At 72.5% G+C, this 17623-nt stretch overlaps 4 protein-coding genes across 5 annotated transcripts; 2 read left to right on the forward strand and 2 right to left on the reverse strand.

The window, feature by feature from the left end:
* Positions 1 to 92: 92 nt before the first annotated feature.
* TSFM (Ts translation elongation factor, mitochondrial) lies at positions 93 to 2459 on the reverse strand. Of its 2 annotated transcripts, XM_066985745.1 has the most exons (6): positions 2302 to 2458; positions 2030 to 2197; positions 1274 to 1402; positions 1063 to 1185; positions 900 to 984; positions 93 to 637 (listed from the first exon to the last, which is right to left on the reverse strand). In XM_066985745.1, exons 1-6 carry the CDS (start codon positions 2329 to 2331, stop codon positions 177 to 179), a joined length of 996 nt encoding a protein of 331 aa, XP_066841846.1. In that variant the 5' UTR covers positions 2332 to 2458; the 3' UTR covers positions 93 to 176. The 2 variants fall into 2 exon arrangements, with proteins under 2 accessions (XP_066841846.1, XP_066841845.1); XM_066985744.1 differs by having other exon boundaries at positions 900 to 1185; positions 2302 to 2459.
* A 791-nt stretch (positions 2460 to 3250) lies between these two features.
* Positions 3251 to 8233, reverse strand: EEF1AKMT3 (EEF1A lysine methyltransferase 3). Its single transcript, XM_066985403.1, is given in 5 exon segments — positions 3251 to 3916; positions 3918 to 4017; positions 4569 to 4681; positions 5016 to 5283; positions 8163 to 8233. Coding segments are annotated over 5 exon segments (852 nt in total). The 3' UTR covers positions 3251 to 3616.
* On the forward strand, positions 8182 to 10838 carry METTL1 (methyltransferase 1, tRNA methylguanosine). Its single transcript, XM_066985751.1, has 6 exons — positions 8182 to 8344; positions 8999 to 9210; positions 9969 to 10153; positions 10271 to 10383; positions 10463 to 10565; positions 10656 to 10838. Exons 1-6 carry the CDS (start codon positions 8232 to 8234, stop codon positions 10785 to 10787), a joined length of 858 nt encoding a protein of 285 aa, XP_066841852.1. The 5' UTR covers positions 8182 to 8231; the 3' UTR covers positions 10788 to 10838.
* Positions 10839 to 11903: 1065 nt separating this feature from the next.
* On the forward strand, positions 11904 to 17395 carry CYP27B1 (cytochrome P450 family 27 subfamily B member 1). The gene is given in 12 exon segments (XM_066985750.1): positions 11904 to 12287; positions 12289 to 12319; positions 13010 to 13200; positions 14296 to 14492; positions 14977 to 15177; positions 15270 to 15433; positions 15680 to 15783; positions 15785 to 15847; positions 15921 to 16002; positions 16081 to 16278; positions 16740 to 16814; positions 16816 to 17395. Coding segments are annotated over 12 exon segments (1803 nt in total). The 5' UTR covers positions 11904 to 12006; the 3' UTR covers positions 17032 to 17395.
* Positions 17396 to 17623: the final 228 nt, after the last annotated feature.

Below are 17623 nucleotides of genomic sequence, written 5' to 3' on the forward strand. Positions count from 1 at the left end.
GGGAACATGGGGCGGCCAGGCCCAACGGGGGGCGGGGGGCACGGCGCACTGGGGACGCCCCCCCCGCAGCGCGCAGACACCACGAGGCCGGATCCCGGCTTCGTCCCGTTTATTCCTCCTCGTCCCGGGAGCCCCCAGGGCGGCTCCGAGCCCCGAGCGCGGCCCCGGTGCCGCCATCAGCCCCGCGCCGCCGCCGCCTCCTCCTGCCCGGCGCCCGCCGCCGCCTCCTCCCCGCAGCAGAAGCGCACGAAGTCGAGCACGGCGAGCGCGTGCGGCCGCAGCACCTGCGCCACGGTGGCGCCGGGCCCCAGCAGGAACTCCTGCGCCAGCAGCCGCCGCTCGCCCTCGCCCCCCGGCTCGTCCTCGGGGGAGCCCACGGCCAGCGGCGCCATGCCCACCACGTGCTGGGCCACCTGCCTGCACAGCGCGGCCGCCTCCGGGCCCGGGGGGCCGGCGCCCGCCGCCCTGCACGCCACCAGCGCCCCGTATTTGCCCAGGGCGGGGGCCGGGGGGGCTGTGTTGGGTGCCGGGGGGGCGGCGGCGGGCGGCGAGCCGTGCACGTACCAGGCGATGTGGCAGCCCTGGGGCACGGCCAGCCATGCCGCCCGCCGCAGGGCCATGTTCTCGCCCATTTTGCCTGCGGAGATGGAAAAGGGGTCGGGGGGGGGGGGGTGTTGGGGGCTGGGGGGGGGCAGCCGGGGGCTTTTTTAACACGCCCCCCCCCCCCCCCCCCCAAGCTGCTGCCCCCATCCCTGGTCTGAGCTCCTCAGGAGCTGGCCCCTCCTGGGGGGGTTGAACGGAACTGGGGGGGGAGCAGGGACACAGCCCCGGTCCCGCGGGGATGGGGGTCCGGGGGGGGGGGCAGAGGGGGGCCGGGGGGGTCGAGGGGGGGCCCTCACCGATGGCCAGCGCCAGGCGGTCGCGCAGCTCAGCCCCACCGGGCTCCATCCGGACCCGTGAGAGCTCCTCGGTGCCCAGGAAGCGCTGCGAGAGGCAGAGGCTGCGTCTGAGCGTTGCGCTCCCCGCCGGGGGGGGAAGCGGGGGGGGGGGGGGGAACCTCACCTTGGTGCAGGTCGCAGGGGGCTCGGCGGCCCCCCCGCAATGAGCCATGGTGGCCAGCGCCACGTCCTGCACCAGCTGCTGGAAGTTGGCGTTCCTGGCCACGAAATCCGTCTCGCAGCTCACCTGTGGGGAGCGAGACCCCCCCCAGGGGGGGGGAGGCGCTGGGATCTGTGCCCCCCCCCGGGCCCCCCTGTCCCCCCTCGGGCCATACCTCCACCATGACGGCCGCCTGCCCGCTGTGCAGCAGCCCCAGCAGCCCCTCGCGCGCCGCCCGGCCCTGCAGCTTGGTGGCCTTGCTCCAGCCTTCCTCCTGGGCCCGTGCCGCCAGCCACGCCTCTGCCTGCCGCGGGGGGTGGGGGGGCACCCCGGGGGGGTCAGCGGGGGGGGAGGGGGGTACCCCCAGGGGGTCTTGGGGGGGGACTGGTTTGTACTGGTGTGCGGTGGGGTGCACTGGCGCGCATCAGGACTCAGCGCTGGGTGCAGACCCCGGCTGCTGTGGCTGCCCCCCCGGTGTCCCCGAGCCCTGGCATCTCCCGGCCCCCCCAGCTCCCCTCAGCCCCCCCCGGTTTCTTTTGCCCCCCCGCCCCTCCATCCCCTTGGGACCCCCCCATCCCCTTGCCCCCCCTTCACCCCAGCACCAACGCCCCCCCCCCATTTCCCACAATCCCCCCCAATGCTCCCCATGGCCCCCCCCAGACCCCCCCCAACACCCCCCCCCCGCTTCTTTTCCACCGCTCCCGGGTTTCCTCCGAGGCCCCCTCCCCCGCCGATCTCCCCCCTCTCCCAGGCCCCCCCCGGTTTCCTTCGAGTCCCCCCCCCCCCCCCGCCCCGTTTCCAAGGCCCCCCCAGACCCCCCCAAGCCCCCCTTCCCCCCCCCGTTTCCCCCCCAGTCCCGTCCCCCCCCAGTTTCCTCCGAGCGCCCCCCCCCCGGTTCCCGGGGCCCCCCCGTTTCCCCCCCCGCCCCCACCTGCGGCAGGTCGGTGCCGAAGCGCAGCAGCGCCTCCCGGCAGTGCACGAAGGGCAGCCCGGTGCGCCGCCGCAGCGCCAGCAGCGCCTCCTTGTCCGGGGCGGCCGCCGGCACCGGGCGGGAGGCGCCGAAGGACCGGGCCGGGGGGGGGCAAAGACGCGGGCCCGCCTGAGGGGGGGAACGGGCACGGGGCTGGCACCGGGGCCCGGCCGGAGGGGGCCACCGGAAGTCACCGGATGCCCCCCGGGGCCGGGCCGGGCCCCGCCGCTCACCCGCACCGCGCCCAGCGCCGCCCGCTGCATCCCGGCGCCTGCTTCTGACGTCACTGCGGCGCGTGCGTGTGACGTCACGCGCTACGGGTGCCGCCGAGGGTCTGCGCGGTCTCGGTGGATGGCCGCGCGCATGCGTCGACGGGGGGAGGACGGGACGCGTGTTCCGCGGGGGCGGGGCGCGCGTGACGTCACCTGAGGCGTCGCGGCATTGGTTGGGGAGGGGGCGGGGCGGCCGTGGGCGGGGGCGAGAGCCGAGGGGCGGGGCTTGTGGCGTTGGGCGTGGTCTGGGAACCAGGGGGCGGGGCCTGGAGCCCAGGGGCGGGGCCGGGAGAGGGGCGGGGCCGGGAGCTCAGGGGCGGGGCCGGGAGCTCAGGGGGCGGGGCCGCAGCGCACCGGGCCCCGACGGGCCCCCCCGGCCCCTATAGAGCCCCCCAGCCCCTATAGAGCCCCCCACCTATAGAGCCCCCCCGGCCCCTATAGAGCCCCCCAGCCCCTATAGAGCCCCCCCCAGCCCCTATAGAGCCCCCCCGGCCCCTACAGAGCTGCAACCAGCCCCTGCAGAGTCCCCCCAGCCCCTATAGAGCCCCCCCCCAGCCCCTATAGAGCCCCTCTTCCCATTTTAGAGCCCCCCCAGCCCTTACAGAGCCCCCCCAGTCCCTACAGAGTCCCCCCCGGCCTTGGCCAGCCCCCCGGCCCTGGTTAACGCTCCTCCCCAGGTCCTTCTGAGCCCCCCCCACCTTTCTGGAGCCCCCCCCACTTTGCCCAGCCCCCCCCCCCACCCCCCAGAGCCCCCCAGGGACCCTCCCAGCACGCAGCAGAACCCCCTGCGCAGCTCCACCGACCCCTCGGGGCTGTCTGAGCCCCCCCCCCTGGGCTGTCCCCCATTACCGGGGGGTGCGGAGCCAGGACAATGGGGAGTGCCCCAAAACTAAAAGTGAAGAGATTTAGGTCAAAAAGTAGAAAAAAATCTTCACTCTGAAGGCCGTGAGGGCACCGGGGCTGCTCGAGGCCGGGCTGGAGGGGGCTGGGGACCGCCTGGGATCCCTCAGGTCCCTTCCAACCCAAAGTGTCCCCGTGTCCCGGTGTCACCCGTGGTGCCCACAGGTGGCCCGGTACAGCTTGACGGGCTGGAGGGGACAAGGGGCTACCCGGCATCCCTCGGGTCCCTTTGGTCCCGAAGTGTCCCCGTGTCACCCGTGGTGCCTGCACATGGCCCGGTACAGCTCGATGGGATGGAGGGGACAAGGGGCCGGAAGCTGATGACCCCTCAGGTCCCTTCAGTCCCAAGGCGATGCCGCGTCCCCGTGTCCCGGTGTCAGCCGTGGTGCCCGCAGGTGGCCCGGTACAGCTCGACGTCCCCGTCGGCGCAGCGGCGCAGCAGCTCGGTGCGGAAGTGGCGGGGCAGCAGCTCGTGGAAGAAGCGCGCGGCGCCCAGCTCGCGCCGCATCCCGCAGCACAGCAGGGCGACCGAGCGGGGCCCGCAGAGGTGCCGCAGCGTGGCCAGCAGCGCCGGGAAGCTGCGGGGCTCGTACACCACGTCGGCGCCCAGCACCACGTCGTAGCCCCGGGGGAAGGCGCCGTGGTCCAGGCCCCAAGCCAGGGCTCGCACCCGGGGACGTCGCCGTGCGGCCCGTGGCCCCCCCCGGCACGTTCCTCCGCACGTTCTCCCGGATCTGATCCAAAGCCACCGGCAGGTCCGTGATGGTCACGTCCCCCCTAAGGGATTGACAAGGGGGGGGTCACACCTCCCTCACACCTCCCCGCACCCCCAAATCGGCCCCTGACCCCAAATACCCCCCCCCCAGTACTCCCCAATACCCTTCTTACCCCAATAACCCCCCAAATACCCCCCTACCCCCAGTACCCCCCCAATAACCCCCCAAAATCCCCCCAATACCCCCCCCAGAACCCCCCCAAACACCCTTCTTACCCCCCAGTAAACCCCCAAATACCTGCCTACCCCCAATAACCCCGCCAGTACCCCCCAAATACCCCTGTGCCCCCCAATAATCCCCAAATACCTCCCACCCCTCAATAAACCCCCCAATAATCCCCCAAATCCCCCAATAACCCCCCAGCACCCCCACAAACACCCTTCTTACGCCCAATAACCCCCCAAATACCCCCCCAGTAACCCCCCCCAAAACCCCCCAATATCCCCCAGTACCCAACAGGCCCGGGGAGTGCTCACACCAGTGACCCCCACAGGCTCCCAGTCCCTCGCTGGGGGTACACCTGGGGGGGTCGTGGTGCCCCCCCCCGCTCACACCAGCAGCGCAGCCAGGATGCCCACGATGCCGGTGCCGGCGCCCAGCTCGATGACGGTGCGGCCGCGGAAGTCGAGGCGCTGCTCCTCGAAGTAACGGCACAGCTCCAAGGCCTGCGGCGGGGGGGGGGAGGCGGGGATGGGGGGGGGGCACAGGGGACCCCCCAGCATCCCCCTGTCCCCCTCTTGGGGTCTCCCCCCACCTCCCGGTGCTCCTCAGGGTCCCCCCCTCACCCGGTGTCCCTGTGCTCCCGGGGTCCCCCTGGGTCTGCCCATTCCTTGGGGTCCCCGGAGCCCCCCCACCCCCATGGGGCACCCCCCAATTCCCAGGCCCCCCCCATACCCCAGTATCTCCCCCCCCCCCATGTCCCCGGGGACCCCCAACCTCCAGTGTCCCCCACCCTCATGGGTGGCCCCCCCACTGTGTGCCCCCCCCGGCCCCTCGCACCCCCTCCCAGACGGGCGCCGCCAGCCCGAGCCGCGGGCCGTGGTGCTGGGCGATGCGCAGGACGTGGCCGCAGAAGCGGAACCGGCTCCGGGTCGGGAAGGAGTCGGCGAAGAGCGCGGGGTCGCGGGGGAACACGGTGGCCAGCGGCCCGGCTGCGGCTTCCTCCTCCTCCTCATCATCCTCCTCATCCTCATCCTCGTCCTCATCCTCCTCCTCATCCTCCTCTTCCCTTTTCCCCTTCCCCTTCCTTTTCGTTTTCCCTTTTCCCCTTCATTTCCCCCCCTTCTCCCTCCCCTTCCCTTGCCCTTCCTTTTCCTTTTCCCCAACCCTTTCCCCTTCCCATTCCTCCTCTTCCCTTTCCCTTTTCCCTTCCTTTTCCTTTTCCCTTTCCTCTTTCACTTGCTCCCCTTCTTTTTCCCCCTTCCTCCCCTTCCCTTCCCCCTTCCCTTCCCCTTCCCCCTTCCCCTTCCTTTTCCTTTTCCCTTTCCTCTTTCAAGTCCCCGCCTTTCCCTTTCCTCTTCCCCTTCCTTTTCCCTTCCCTCTTTCAATTCCCCCCCCTCCCTCTCCCCTTTCCTCCTCCTCCTCCTCCTCCCCCCCTCCCGGCCCCGGCCCCGGCCCCGGCCCCGCCGCTGGGCGCCGCCATCTTGCCCGAGGGGCGGGGCCGTGCCGCTGCCCCTCTCCCCATTGGTCAGAGCGGACGCCGCTCCCGCGGGGGGGCGGGGCCTCTCCCCAGCCCCGCCCCCGCCCCGGTGTCCCCGCCCCGGTGTCCCCGTCCCGGTGTCCCCAGGCTGCTCCCCGTGCTCCCTCTTTGCACCAACAGCGTCCCCCGTCCTGTCCCGGTGTCCCCTTGCTCAGCCCCGGCGTCCCCCGCCCGGTGTCCCCCGGTGTCCCCTGTCCCATCCCGGTGTCCCCAGGCTGCTCCCCCGTGCCCCCTCCTCCATCAGTGCCGTCCCTGTCCTGTTTCAGTGTCCCCTGCCCCACCCTGGTGTCCCCAGGTTTATTCTCGGTGTCCCCTGCCCCATCCCCACTGTCCCCTGTCCCATCCCGGTGTCCCCAAGCTGCTCCCCCGTGTCCCCTCCTGCATCAACGCCATCCCCTGTCCCATTCAGTGTCCCCTGCCCCATCCCAGTGTCCCCTGCCCTGTCCCCAGTGTCCCCCCACTCCGTGCCTGGTGTCCCCTGGTGTCCCCTGCTCCATCCCCACTGTCCCCAGGCCTGTCCCCAGTGTCCCCTGCCCAATATCAGTGTCCTCCGTCCCATCCTGGTATCCCCTGCCCCGTTCCGGTGTCCCCAATCCTGGTGTCCCCTCCTGCATCAACGCCATCCCCTGTCCCATTCCAGTGTCCCCTGCCCGTCCCAGTGTCCCCAGCTCCATCCCGGTCTCCCAGGCTGTCCCCGGTGTCCCCTGCCCCATCCCCACTGTCCCCAGCCCCATCCCGGTGTCCCCTGCCCCGGCCCAGCGTCCCCAAGATGGTCCCCAGTGTCCCCTCCTGCATCAACGCCATCCCCTGCCCCAGCCCAGTGTCCCCAAGATGGGTCCCCAGTGTCCCCCACTCCATTCCTGGTGTCCCCTGGTGTCCCCTGCTCCATCCCCACTGTCCCCAGGCCTGTCCCCAGTGTCCCCTATCCCTGGTGTCCCTGTCCCTGGTGTCCTGGTGTCCCCTGTCTCCTATCCCTGGTGTCCCAGCACCGGGAGAGCCCCCAGCTGTGCCCGTGCAGCGGGGTGCGATGACCGGTAACCAGGCCACGCAGCCGGTCCCCCCCCTGGTGCCACCGGGGTAATGAGCAACCAGCCCCGGCCCGACCCTCCCCGGGACCCCCGCGGCCGCCTGCGTCACCGCCGCGTCCCCGGTCACTGCCCATGGCCCCGGGACCGGGATCAGGCCCCGTGTCCCCCCCCCCGCCGCCCTCCCCCGTGACTTTCCCGTGACTCAGCCCCGTTCCTGGAAGGCCCCCGGGGCCCCGGTTCCCGACACGGCCCCCCCCACCCGGGGCCCCGTCCCCATCCCCCCCACTGCACTGGGGCAGTTTTTGGGGACGGTTTCCCGGTTGAGGGGGGGGGGAGGGGGACGGACGGACGGATGGACATGTGGACAGCCCCGGGCCCGGTGTTGCTCAACCCCCCAGGGGCCTTCTCAGAAATCGCCCCCGGTTTCACCGCAGCCCCGAATTCCCCTTCAGGCCTGCTGCCGGGAAGGGCCCAGCCGTGGGGCTGGGGGGACTGGGAGGACTGGGAGGCACTGGGGGGGGGGGGGGGATCCTGGGGGGTCACTGGGGACTGGGAGGACTGGAAGTCACTGGGAGTCACTGGGGGGGGGGGGGGGCAAGAGGCCTGGCCCTGGGAAGGGCTGGGGGGAGCAGGGTAGGAGCCATGGGGGGTCACTGGGAGGACTGGGAGGCACTGGGAACACTGGGAGGGGCACTGAGGGAGCGCTGAGTGGTGAGGGGGACAAAATGGGGGGACTGGGAGGATTGGGGAGCACTGGGGGACGCTGGAGGGGACCCACCGGGGGAGACTGGTGGGCATGGGGAGCACTGGAAAGGACTGGAAACCATTGGAGAGCACTGGGAGAGGCACTGGTGTGGACTGGAGGCCACTGGGAAGCACTGGGGAATGACGATGGGGCACTGAGCAGCACTGGGAACAGTCAGGGGAGACACTGGGGGGTACTGGGGGGCCATGGGGATGCAGTGGCGGGGACTGGAAGGCACTGGGAAGCACTGGGGGACACCGAGGTACAGAGAGTGCCCTGGGGTGGGGGTACTGGGGAGCACTGGGAGGCACTGGAGAGCACTGATGGGATACTGGGAGGGACTGGACGTGACTGGGGGGCACTGAGGGAGCACAGGGGGATACTGGGGGATCACAGGGGGGCACTGGGGGGAACTGGGAGGCACTGGGAGGTACTGGGGGGCACTGCGGAGTACTGGGGGGCACTGGGGAGTGCTGGGGGGGCACTGGGGGGTACTGGGGGGCACTGGGGAGTGCTGGGGGGCACTGGGGGGTACTGGGAGGTACTGGGGGGGCACTGCGGAGTACTGGGGGGCACTGGCGTGACCGGGCCGCCGAGGTCAGCCCGAGGGGCGGAGCCTGGAGAAGCCCCGCCCCCTGGCGGCAGGTGCGCGCCCCGCCCCGGGCGGCCGTGACGTCACTGCCCTGCGCCGCGCGGTGACGTCACCCGGCGGCGCCCGCCCCACGCCGCTCCAGGGGGCCGCCATGATGGCGGCGGAGGCGGTGGCGGAGGCGGCGGCGGAGGCGGCGCCCCCCCAGAAGCGGTTCTACCGGCAGCGGGCCCACTCCAACCCGCTGGCCGACCACACGCTGCGCTAGTGAGTGCGCCGGGGACCCCGCAGCCGGCACGGGCACGCCGGGAACCGGAGCCCCTCAGCTCCTGGCCCCGGAGCAGCGGGAACCGGCACCCCCGTAACGGCCCGGCCCGGGAACGGCGGGAGCCGGGACTCCCCTCACGGCCCGGTGTCACCGGGGACCCCGGCTTCCTTCCCAGCCTGGCCAGGCGGTATCAGCGGGGACCCCCGCTTCCCTCCCGGCCTGGCCAGGCGCTACCGCGGTATCACCGGGAACCCCTCTCTCTCACGGCTCGGTATCACCGGGAGTCGCCCCCCCGCCCCGGTCCGTTATCACCGGGACCCCCCCCCCCCCATCAGGGCCCGGTATCACCGGGATCCCCCCTCCCCCGGCCCAGTATCACCGGGAGCCGCCCCCCTCCCGGCCCGGTATTACCGGGAGCCTCCGCCCCCCCCACGGCCCGGTATCACTGGGACCCCCCCCCCCCCCCGGCTCGGTATCACCGGGACCCCCCCCCCATTCCCCTCACGGCCCTGCCAGGCACCACCGGGAGCCTCCCGGTCCCGGCCCCGGTATCTCAGCGCCCCCCGGTGTCCGGTGATGGGGACCCCGGGGGGGGGGGGGGGGGCGTTGACACCGCCGGCAGCCCCGGCAGCACCGGCCCCGTGTCCCCGCAGCCCCGCCAGGCCGCAGGACATGGACTGGGCCCCGCTGTTCCCGGCCTTCTTCCCGCCCGGTGCCACCGCTGACACCCCCGGTGCTGCCCCCGGTGCCGCCGAAGCCGCTCCCGATGCCACCGAAGCCACGGCCGCTGCCACCGGTGCTGCCGCCGAGCCGCCCGCCCAGGTGGAGTTCGCCGACGTGGGCTGCGGCTACGGGGGGCTGCTGGGTGAGTGGGGGGGGGGCAGCGGGGGGGACATTTTGGGGGGGGGCTGCTCTGGGGACATGGCCCTGGGGGGCTGTGGGGTGACAGGGGCCGGGGGGGCTCCGAGGGGGGACGTTTTGGGGTGAGTGGGGCTGGGGGGGGCACTGGGAGGGACATTTTGGGTTGGGGGATGCTTTGGGGATGTGGCCCTGGGGCGGCTGTGGGGTGAGGGGGGCCAGGGGGGGACACCGAGGGGACATTTTGGGGCTGACTGGGTCTGGGGGCGCACCAAGGGGGACATTTTGGGATGAGTAGGGCTGGGGGGGCACAGTACTGGGGGGCTGGGGGGTTGTAGGGCTGGGGGTGGCATTGGGGGGGACATTTTGGGGCGGGGGCTGCTCTGGGGACATGGTCCTGGGGGGGCTGGGGGGTGAGTGGGGCTGGGGGGGGCACCGGGGGGGGCGTTTTGGGATGGGGGCTGCTCTGGGTGTCTTTGGGGGGCACTGAGGGGGACATTTGGGGTGAGTAGGGCTGGGGGGCACAGTACTGGGGGCTGGGGGGTTGTAGGGCTGGGGGGGCACGGGGGGGGACATTTTGGGGCAGGGGCTGCTCTGGGGGGGCGGGGGACCATTGAGGGGGACATTTGGGGCGGGGGCTTCTTCGGGGCCGTGCCCCTGGCGGGGCCATGCCTACGGGCAGCTGCCGTGGGGATGCCTGGGAGTGGGGGGGCAGGGGGCCCAGCCCTGGGGTTGGAGGGGTCCCACTGAGCGTCCCCCCCGCAGTGGAGCTGTCGGCGCTGTTCCCGCGCACGCTGGCGCTGGGCCTGGAGCTGCGCCTCAAGGTCAGCGACTTCGCCCGCGACCGCATCCGGGCGCTGCGCGCGGCGCACCCGGGGCGCTTCCAGAACGTCGCCTGCCTGCGCGCCAACGCCATGAAGCACCTGCCCCACTTCTTCCGCAAGGGCCAGGTGGGGGCCGGGGTGTGTGGGGGGTTAAAATACCCGGAAAAGACCCCGGGATATGGGGGGGGGGGGGGTCGGTGCTGTCGCTGACCCACCCGCCACACCCACTTTTCGCCCCCGCAGCTCAGCAAGATGTTCTTCCTCTTCCCCGACCCGCACTTCAAGCGGACGAAGCACAAGTGGCGCATCATCAGCGCCACGCTGCTGGCCGACTACGGCTACGTGCTGCGCCCGGGGTGAGCCCCCCCCCCCCTGTGCCCCCCCACCCCGTTTCAGCCCCGTTTCAGCCCCGTTTCACCCCCCCGTGCCCCCCCAGGGCCTGGCGTACACCATCACGGACGTGCAGGAGGTGCACGAGTGGATGGCGAGCCACTTCCGCGCCCACCCGCTCTTCGAGGAGGTGCCGCTGGCCGAGCTGGTGAGCAGAGGCGGGGGGGGGGGGCTCCCTGCGTCCCCCCCGTGGCTCTGTGCCCCCCCCGAGCCTCATCACCCCCCGGTGTGTCCCCAGAGCCAGGACCCCCTGGTGGCGCGGCTGGGCAGCTGCACGGAGGAGGGCCGCAAGGTGCAGCGCGGCGGCGGCAGGACCTTCCCCGCCGTCTTCCGACGCGTCCCGGACCCGGCCCTGGGGGACGAGGCGTGATGGCGGGGGGGGGGCACGGGGGGCACACCGGGACCGGGGACACCACCTGGGGTCCCTCCCGGCCCCCCGGGGACCCTCCTGCCGCTGCAGGGCCCCCCCGGGGTGTCTCCCCCCACCCTGGGATCTCTCCTGCCGCCCCGGGGTCCCTCTCGCCACCCCAGGGTCCCCCCCTTGGGGTCCCCCCCCGGGTCCCCCCCAGGCCCCCCCCCCCCCCATCCCCACACTTTCTATTTCAGAATAAAGCAGCCCCCCAGGCGGCATCTGCGGCTCCGGACCCTTCTCAAAGCTCCCCCCTTGTGCCTGCCCCCCCCGGAGAATTTGGGGTCTCCAATTTGGGGCAGGGGGCTCCACCACCCCTCTGCCCCCTCCCCCCAACAGAAATCCCTCGCCCTGCCTCAGTTTCCCCTTGGCCGCCGTCCAGGTGTGAGCTCACACCCAGGAAACCCCCCGGGTGACGCCTGCCCCCCCGACCCCCCCCACCCGCGAGGTCCCCAGGGCCCCGTTCCTGTCCCCATCCCCCCCCCGGGTGTTTTCCACAGGCCCGGCCGCTTCCTGTGTCGCAAGGCGGTAATTCCCGAGAATCCGGGGCTGGGGGGGGCACCCATTTCCCCCCCCCCCCCAAAATCCACCCCCGGGGCACCCAGCTGTCCGCCCCGTTCCCCTCCTCCTCCCAGCTTCCTCCTCAGACTGGTTGAACTGGGGCGCCAGTATGGGGGGAGGGTGCTCCCCAGTTGTCTTCCTCCCCCCCCCCGCCACTAAAGTCCCCCCCACTCCATCACCACCCCCACCCAGGGGGGACACAACACATTATTCCCCCCCCCCGACCCCCCAAAAAGCCCCCCGGCTGCCTCCCAGTTTGGGGGTGCTGGGACCAGTGCAGGACTGGGGGGCGGCGTGGATGGGGGGGTAAGGGGGGCATTCATGCCTGGGGGGGGATTAATGAGTGGGGGTGTTAATGAGTGGGGGGGGTTCATGGGGGGGTCACCAAGTGAGGGGGGTCACGGGGGGGGTTATGGGGGGGGGTGCGTGCAGGTGGCTGGGGGGTGCCCACATGTGGCCGCGTGTCGTGGGGGGTCCCCCCCTTTTGCCCCCCCGTGCAAATTGGGTGGGGGGCGGGGCTCTCTCTTCGGGGGGCGGGGCTTGCGGGGCGGGGGCGGGGCTTATGCGAGGGGGCGGGGCTTGCGGGGCTCCACGTGGGTGCCTATAAAGGCGCGGGGCGATGCCGCCTGCTCAGTCGAGGCCGGTCCCCGACCCCTCCCGGGACCCCCCAGCCGTGTCCCTGACCCCCCCGAGCCCCCCCCGGCCGTGTCCCCGAGCCCCCATCATGCCGCAGAGCCTTCGCCTCCCCGCCCGGGCCGCCCTCCTCGCCCGCTGCCTGCCCGAGCTGGGGGCCCCCCTGCGCCCCCTGCCCCCCCGCCCCCCCGCAGCCCCCCAGGGGCTCCGCAGCCTGGCCGAGATGCCCGGGCCCAGCCCCGCCGCCTTCATCTATGACCTCCTCTGCCGGGGGCCTCCGGAGGCTGCACGAGCTGCAGGTAAAGGGGGGGGCAAGGCGGGGGTCCCCAGGGCTGGGAGCTTGGGGGACAAAGGGACCCTGACCATATTTTTTTGTGGGGGCGGGGGGGGCACCTTGGTCTCGCCATCCTGGGGCTTGGGCAGGGTGGGGGGACCTCCAGTTCTATCCCTGGGGGGCTTGCAGGGGGGACCCCGGTGCCACCGCTCGGGGGCTCAGAGGGGAGCTGGGCACCCCCACGCCAGGGCTTGGGGGGGCAGGGGGAGCCCCCACCTCATCGTCTGGGGGCTTGTCCCCCCCCCAGTCCCCCAGCCCCACTGTCCTGGGGTGCGGATGGGACAAGGGGTCCCTGCTGCTGGGGACAGAAGGAGCTGGGTCAGGGGGACGTGGAGGGGACAAGGGACCCCCAGTGACACCTGGGGGGGCTTGGGGGTGGCAGGGGACCCCCAGTGCCACCTCTGGGGGGGTTGAGGGTGTCGGGGGGACCCCCAGTGCCACCTTGGGGGCTTCAGGGTGATGGGGACCCCCACTGCCACCTTGGGGGGCTTGAAGACGGCAGGGGACCCCCAGTGCCACCTCTGGGGGGGTTGAGGGTGTCGGGGACCCCCAGTGCCACCTCTGGGGGCTTCAGGGGGACCCCAGCGCCACCACCCTGGTGCTCAGAGGGTTTGGGGGGGGGGGGCTGCTCACGGTGGCCGCGGTGTCCCCGCAGGTGGAGGGCCGGGCGCGGTACGGCCCGGTGTGGAAGGCCAGCTTCGGGCCCATCCTGACCGTGCACGTGGCGGAGGCCGGGCTGATCGAGGAGGTGCTGAGGCAGGAGGGGCCCTTCCCGGTGCGCTCCCACCTCTCCTCCTGGAAGGATTACCGGGCCTGCCGCGGGCACGCCTGCGGGCTGCTGACGGCGTGAGTGGGGCTGGGGGCTGCGAGCTGGGGGGCTTGGGGGTGGGGGGCTGCTTGGGGGCTGGGGGTTGCGAGTGGGGGAGCTGGGGAGGGGGCGCGGGGGCTGAGGGCTGCAGATTGTGGTCTGGGGGCTGCAAATCAGGGGCTGGGGGCTGCAAATCAGGGGCTGGGGGCTGTGAATTGTGGTCTGGGGGCTGCAAATCAGGGGCTGGGGGCTGCGAATCGGGGGCTGGGGGCTGCAGATTGGGGGCTGGGTTGTAACTGGGGGCTCTGGGGGTTGTAACTGGGGGCTCTGGGAGGCTGCGTACGGGGCTGGGGGCTGTGCTGGGGGTGGGGCAGTGTAAATGGGGGGGGCTGGGGGCTGCACGTGGGGGCTGGGGGCACAAATTGGGGTCCGGGGGCTGTGTGCAGGGTTGGGGAGCCCCTGCCCCATCCCCCTGTGCCCACACCCCTTCTGGGAAGTGCTGGGGCTCCCGGCGTGACTCAGCCGTGATTCAGGGCCCCCCCCCCCCCCAGCCCCGCCACCCCCCCTTTCCCCAACCCCCCCCCCCAGCCCCCAGCGCAGGATGTGAGTAACCCCAGGGGTGCGCCGCAGCCGCCGCGTGGGCAGGGGGGCCGGGCACAGAGCCCCGGGGCATGGGCACGGCCCCAAAGGCAGCCCCCTGACCCTTTCGGGCTGGCCCCCACCCCATGGGGAGCCCCCTGACCCCTGCGCTCAGCCCCCAACCCTATGTGCAACTCCCTTGGACACCGCTCAGCCCCCAGCCCCGTGCTCAGCCCCCCAACCCCATGCGCAGCCCCCAGACAACGCTCACCCCTCCAACCCCTTGCTCAGCCCCAGGGCCCCACGCTCAGCCCGCCAACCCCGTGCTCAGCCCCCGACCCTACAAGCAGCCCCCCCAGCCCCCTGTCATCCCGTGCGCCCCCCCCCCGGCCCCCGAGCTGCACCCCCCGGCGCGCTGCCTGGCACCTTCCCTCGCGGCTGCACGCGTGCACCCCGCGGGGTTGGCGCCGGGGACGTGCACAGGCGCGTTCGGCCGCGGGCGCTGACATCCCCGCGCGTCACCTGTGTGTGTCCCCCCCCCCGGGGGCCCACAGGGAGGGCGAGGAGTGGCAGCGGCTGCGCAGCCTCGTGGGCCGGCTCCTGCTGCGCCCGCGGGCGGCCGAAGCGTATGCGGGCGCAGTGGGCGCCGTGGTGGGCGACCTCCTGCAGCGCCTGCAGCACCTGCGGGACCGCCACCCCCAGCACCTGGTCCCCGACGTCGCCGCCGAGTTCTACAAGTTCGGGTTGGAAGGTGGGTGGGGACGGGGCGCCGGGGGCTTCCCGGGTGTCCCCGGGGACCTCCCGGTGTCCCCCCCTTGGTTCTGGTGTCTCGCCGTGTCCCCGCAGCGCTCCGTGGGGTCCCCAAGACGCCCCCTGTGTTCCCCCAGGCGCCCCCATCTCCCCAGGGACTCCTGTGTCCCTCAGTGCCCCCATGTCCCCCAGGGGCTGCCGCATTTTCCCAAGGACTCCCGTGTCCCCCAGGGTGCCCCTCATCCCCCCCCATGTCCCCAGGGACTCCTGTGTCCCCCGGGGCTCCCCAGTGGTGCTCCACGACCCAGCGGTGCCCCTTGTCCCCGCCACGGCCCCCGTGCCACCCACGGCCCCTGTGGTGCCCCAAGGATACCCCATGTCCCCATCGCGTCCCCAGGGCTCCCGGTGTCCCCGAGGCTCCCGGTGTCCCCGAGGCTCCCCAAGGATCCCCTGTCCCCACCTCACAGCCCCCCCGTCACCTGCAGGCATCTCCTCCGTCCTCTTCGAGTCGCGCCTGGGCTGCCTGCGGCAGGAGGTGCCGCGGGACACGGAGGCCTTCATCCGCTCCATCAACACCATGTTCGTGATGACGCTGCTCACCATGGCCATGCCCAAGGCCCTGCACCGCCTCTTCCCCAAGCCCTGGCGGACCTTCTGCGAGGCCTGGGACTTCATGTTCGCCTTCGGTGAGGGGGCGCCGGGTGCCGGCGGGGGTGGGGGACACGGCGCTGTCACCCACCCCCGGGGCCTCTCACGAGGTTTCCCCCCCTCCCCGCAGCCAAGGGCCACGTCGACCGGCGCGTGGCCGGGGCGGCCGAGCGGCTCTCGCAGGGGGAGCCGGCAGAGCACAAGTGCCTGACGGACCACCTGGTGCGGGAGGAGATGCCCATGAGGGACATCTATGGCAACGTCACCGAGCTGCTGCTGGCCGGCGTGGACACGGTGGGGACGGGGGGGGACGCGGTGGGGATGGGGCGGTCGCGGTGGGGACAATGGGGTAATGGTGGTGGGGACAACGGGGTGAGGGTGGTAGGGACGACGGGGTGGATGTGGTGGGGAGGGGGTGGAGGCGTTGGGGACAGGGTGATAGTGCTGAGGATGGGGTGGACATGGTGGGGACGGGGTGGACACGACGATATCGGGGTGTGGGTGCCCCCCCACCCCCGCTGACCCCCCCCCTCTCTACAGATCTCCAGCACCCTGTCCTGGAGCCTGTACGAGCTGTCGCGGCACCCCGGGGTGCAGGCGGCGCTGCACCAGGAGGTGGCGGCGGTGCTGGGCCCCGGCCACGAGCCCCCCCGCGGCCGCCCTGGCCCGCATGCCCCTGCTGAAAGCCGTGGTGAAGGAGACGCTGAGGCGAGCACGGGGACGGTGGGGACGGTGGGGACGGGGCGGCGGCACCCGCTGACACCCCGCTGTCCCCCCGCAGGCTCTACCCCGTCATCCCCAGCAACGCCCGCGTGGTCCCCGACCGAGACATCCGCGTGGGCGACTACCTGGTGCCCCGCAAGGTGAGCGCAGGGACGCGCCCGGGAGGGGGACAGGGGACGTCCTGGCCCCCCCTCACCTCCCCGCGTGTGTCCCCGCAGACCCTCATCACCCTGTGCCACTACGCCGCCTCCCGCGACGGCCGCTTCTTCCCGGCGCCCGACGCCTTCCGGCCGGAGCGCTGGCTGCGCCGCGGACCCACGCGCCACCCCTTCGCCTCGCTGCCCTTCGGCGTGGGCAAGCGCAGCTGCGTCGGCCGCCGCCTGGCCGAGCTGGAGATCCACCTGGCCCTGGCGCAGGTCGGTGTCCCCGTGTCCCCTCCGTCCCTGCGTTCCCTGTGTCGCCACGTCCCTTCCGTCCTCGCGTCCCTGCATTCACCATATCCCCTTGTCACCCCGTGTCTCCGTATCCCCTCCGTCCTTTCCGTGTCTCCTCCGTGTCCTTGTCCCCTCCGTCCCCGTGTCTCCGTATCCCCTCCATCCTTTCCATCCGTGTCCCCGTGTCTCCTTTGTGTCCCTGTCCCCTCCGTCCCCATGTCCCCCCGTCTGTCCCCGTGTGCCCTCTCCATCCCCGTGTCCCCGCGGCCTTCCCATCTTCTGCAGCCCCTCATCCCTGCGTGCCCCCCAGCCCCAAGTCCCCGTGTCCCCTTCACCTCCATCCCTGTGTCCTCCCCTCCATCCCCGTGTCCATCCTGTCCCCATGTCCCTGTGTCTCCGTGTCCCCTCCGTGTCCCCGTCCCTCACCCTTTTTCCTCTCGCAGATCCTGCTGCGCTTCGAGGTGCGGCCGGAGCCCGGGGGGGCCCCGGTCAGGCCCATGACCCGCACCCTGCTCGTCCCCCGAGGCCAGCATCAACCTCCAGTTCCTGAGCCGCCGAGGGGGCGTGCGGCCGGGACCCCCCGTCCCCAACCCCGTGACGCCCCACAGGGGCCGCGCCGCCTTATTTAACGCCCGAGGGCGCTCCTTTATTGCTCCTGCGGAGCCGTGGTGGCCCCTCGCATGCCCGGCTTATTTAAAGCTTTATTTATTTATTGATTGCCCCTCGGTTAATTAACAGGATTGCGCGGCGCAGCGCCGGTGACTCAGCACCCGCACCCGGTGCCGGGGGGCAGGGGGAGCGCTGCCTGCCCCGGCGTGCCCGCGGCGCCCAGACGTGACGTGGCCCCGCTCCCGCCGGGCGGCACCCCCGCGGCCCCCGCACCCGGCCTGCCCCCCCCCGGGGTGAGCCGGGGCTGCGGGGGGGGGAAAGCAGACGGGGGAGGCACCGGGATTTGAGGGGGGGGCACCGGGGGGTGTCCCGGCGGCAGCATGCAGGCGTTTGCCCGCTGCTCCCCGGTTGGGAAAGAAGCGAAATGGAGGGGGAGAAGGGCAATTAACGGGGCGGGGAAGGAAGAGAAAATAATGTTATTATTATAATTAATCAGTGGTGTTAATTAGGGGTGCCGGGGAGGGGGGGGGGCACGGGTGTCCCATGGGGGGGTGATCCCCAGAGCGATGGCCACCAGGTCGCGGTCCCTTTGTGTCCCTCCGCCCCCGTGGTTGTGTCACCCTCCCTGTGACACTGCTGTCACCCCCCTCGTGTCCCCCCCGTGACCCTGCTGTCACCCCCCCCACGTCCCTCGTGTCCCCCCCACATCCCTCGTGTC

This window comes from Anser cygnoides, chromosome 32, assembly GCF_040182565.1.
Source record: "Anser cygnoides isolate HZ-2024a breed goose chromosome 32, Taihu_goose_T2T_genome, whole genome shotgun sequence".
NCBI lineage: Eukaryota > Metazoa > Chordata > Aves > Anseriformes > Anatidae > Anser > Anser cygnoides.

Coding starts and splice junctions, on each gene's coding strand:
- METTL1 (XM_066985751.1), top strand. CDS start 8,232: ATGATGGCGGCGGAGGCGGTGGCGGAGGCGGCGGCGGAGGCGGCGCCC. Junction 8,345..8,998: donor GCCGACCACACGCTGCGCTA/GTGAGTGCGCCG, acceptor GTGTCCCCGCAG/CCCCGCCAGGCCGCAGGACA. Junction 10,384..10,462: donor GGCTACGTGCTGCGCCCGGG/GTGAGCCCCCCC, acceptor CGTGCCCCCCCA/GGGCCTGGCGTACACCATCA.
- TSFM (XM_066985744.1), bottom strand. CDS start 2,331: ATGCAGCGGGCGGCGCTGGGCGCGGTGCGG. Junction 2,198..2,301: donor CGGCGCTGGGCGCGGTGCGG/GTGAGCGGCGGG, acceptor TCCCCCCCTCAG/GCGGGCCCGCGTCTTTGCCC. Junction 1,186..1,273: donor AGGCGGCCGTCATGGTGGAG/GTATGGCCCGAG, acceptor CGCTCCCCACAG/GTGAGCTGCGAGACGGATTT.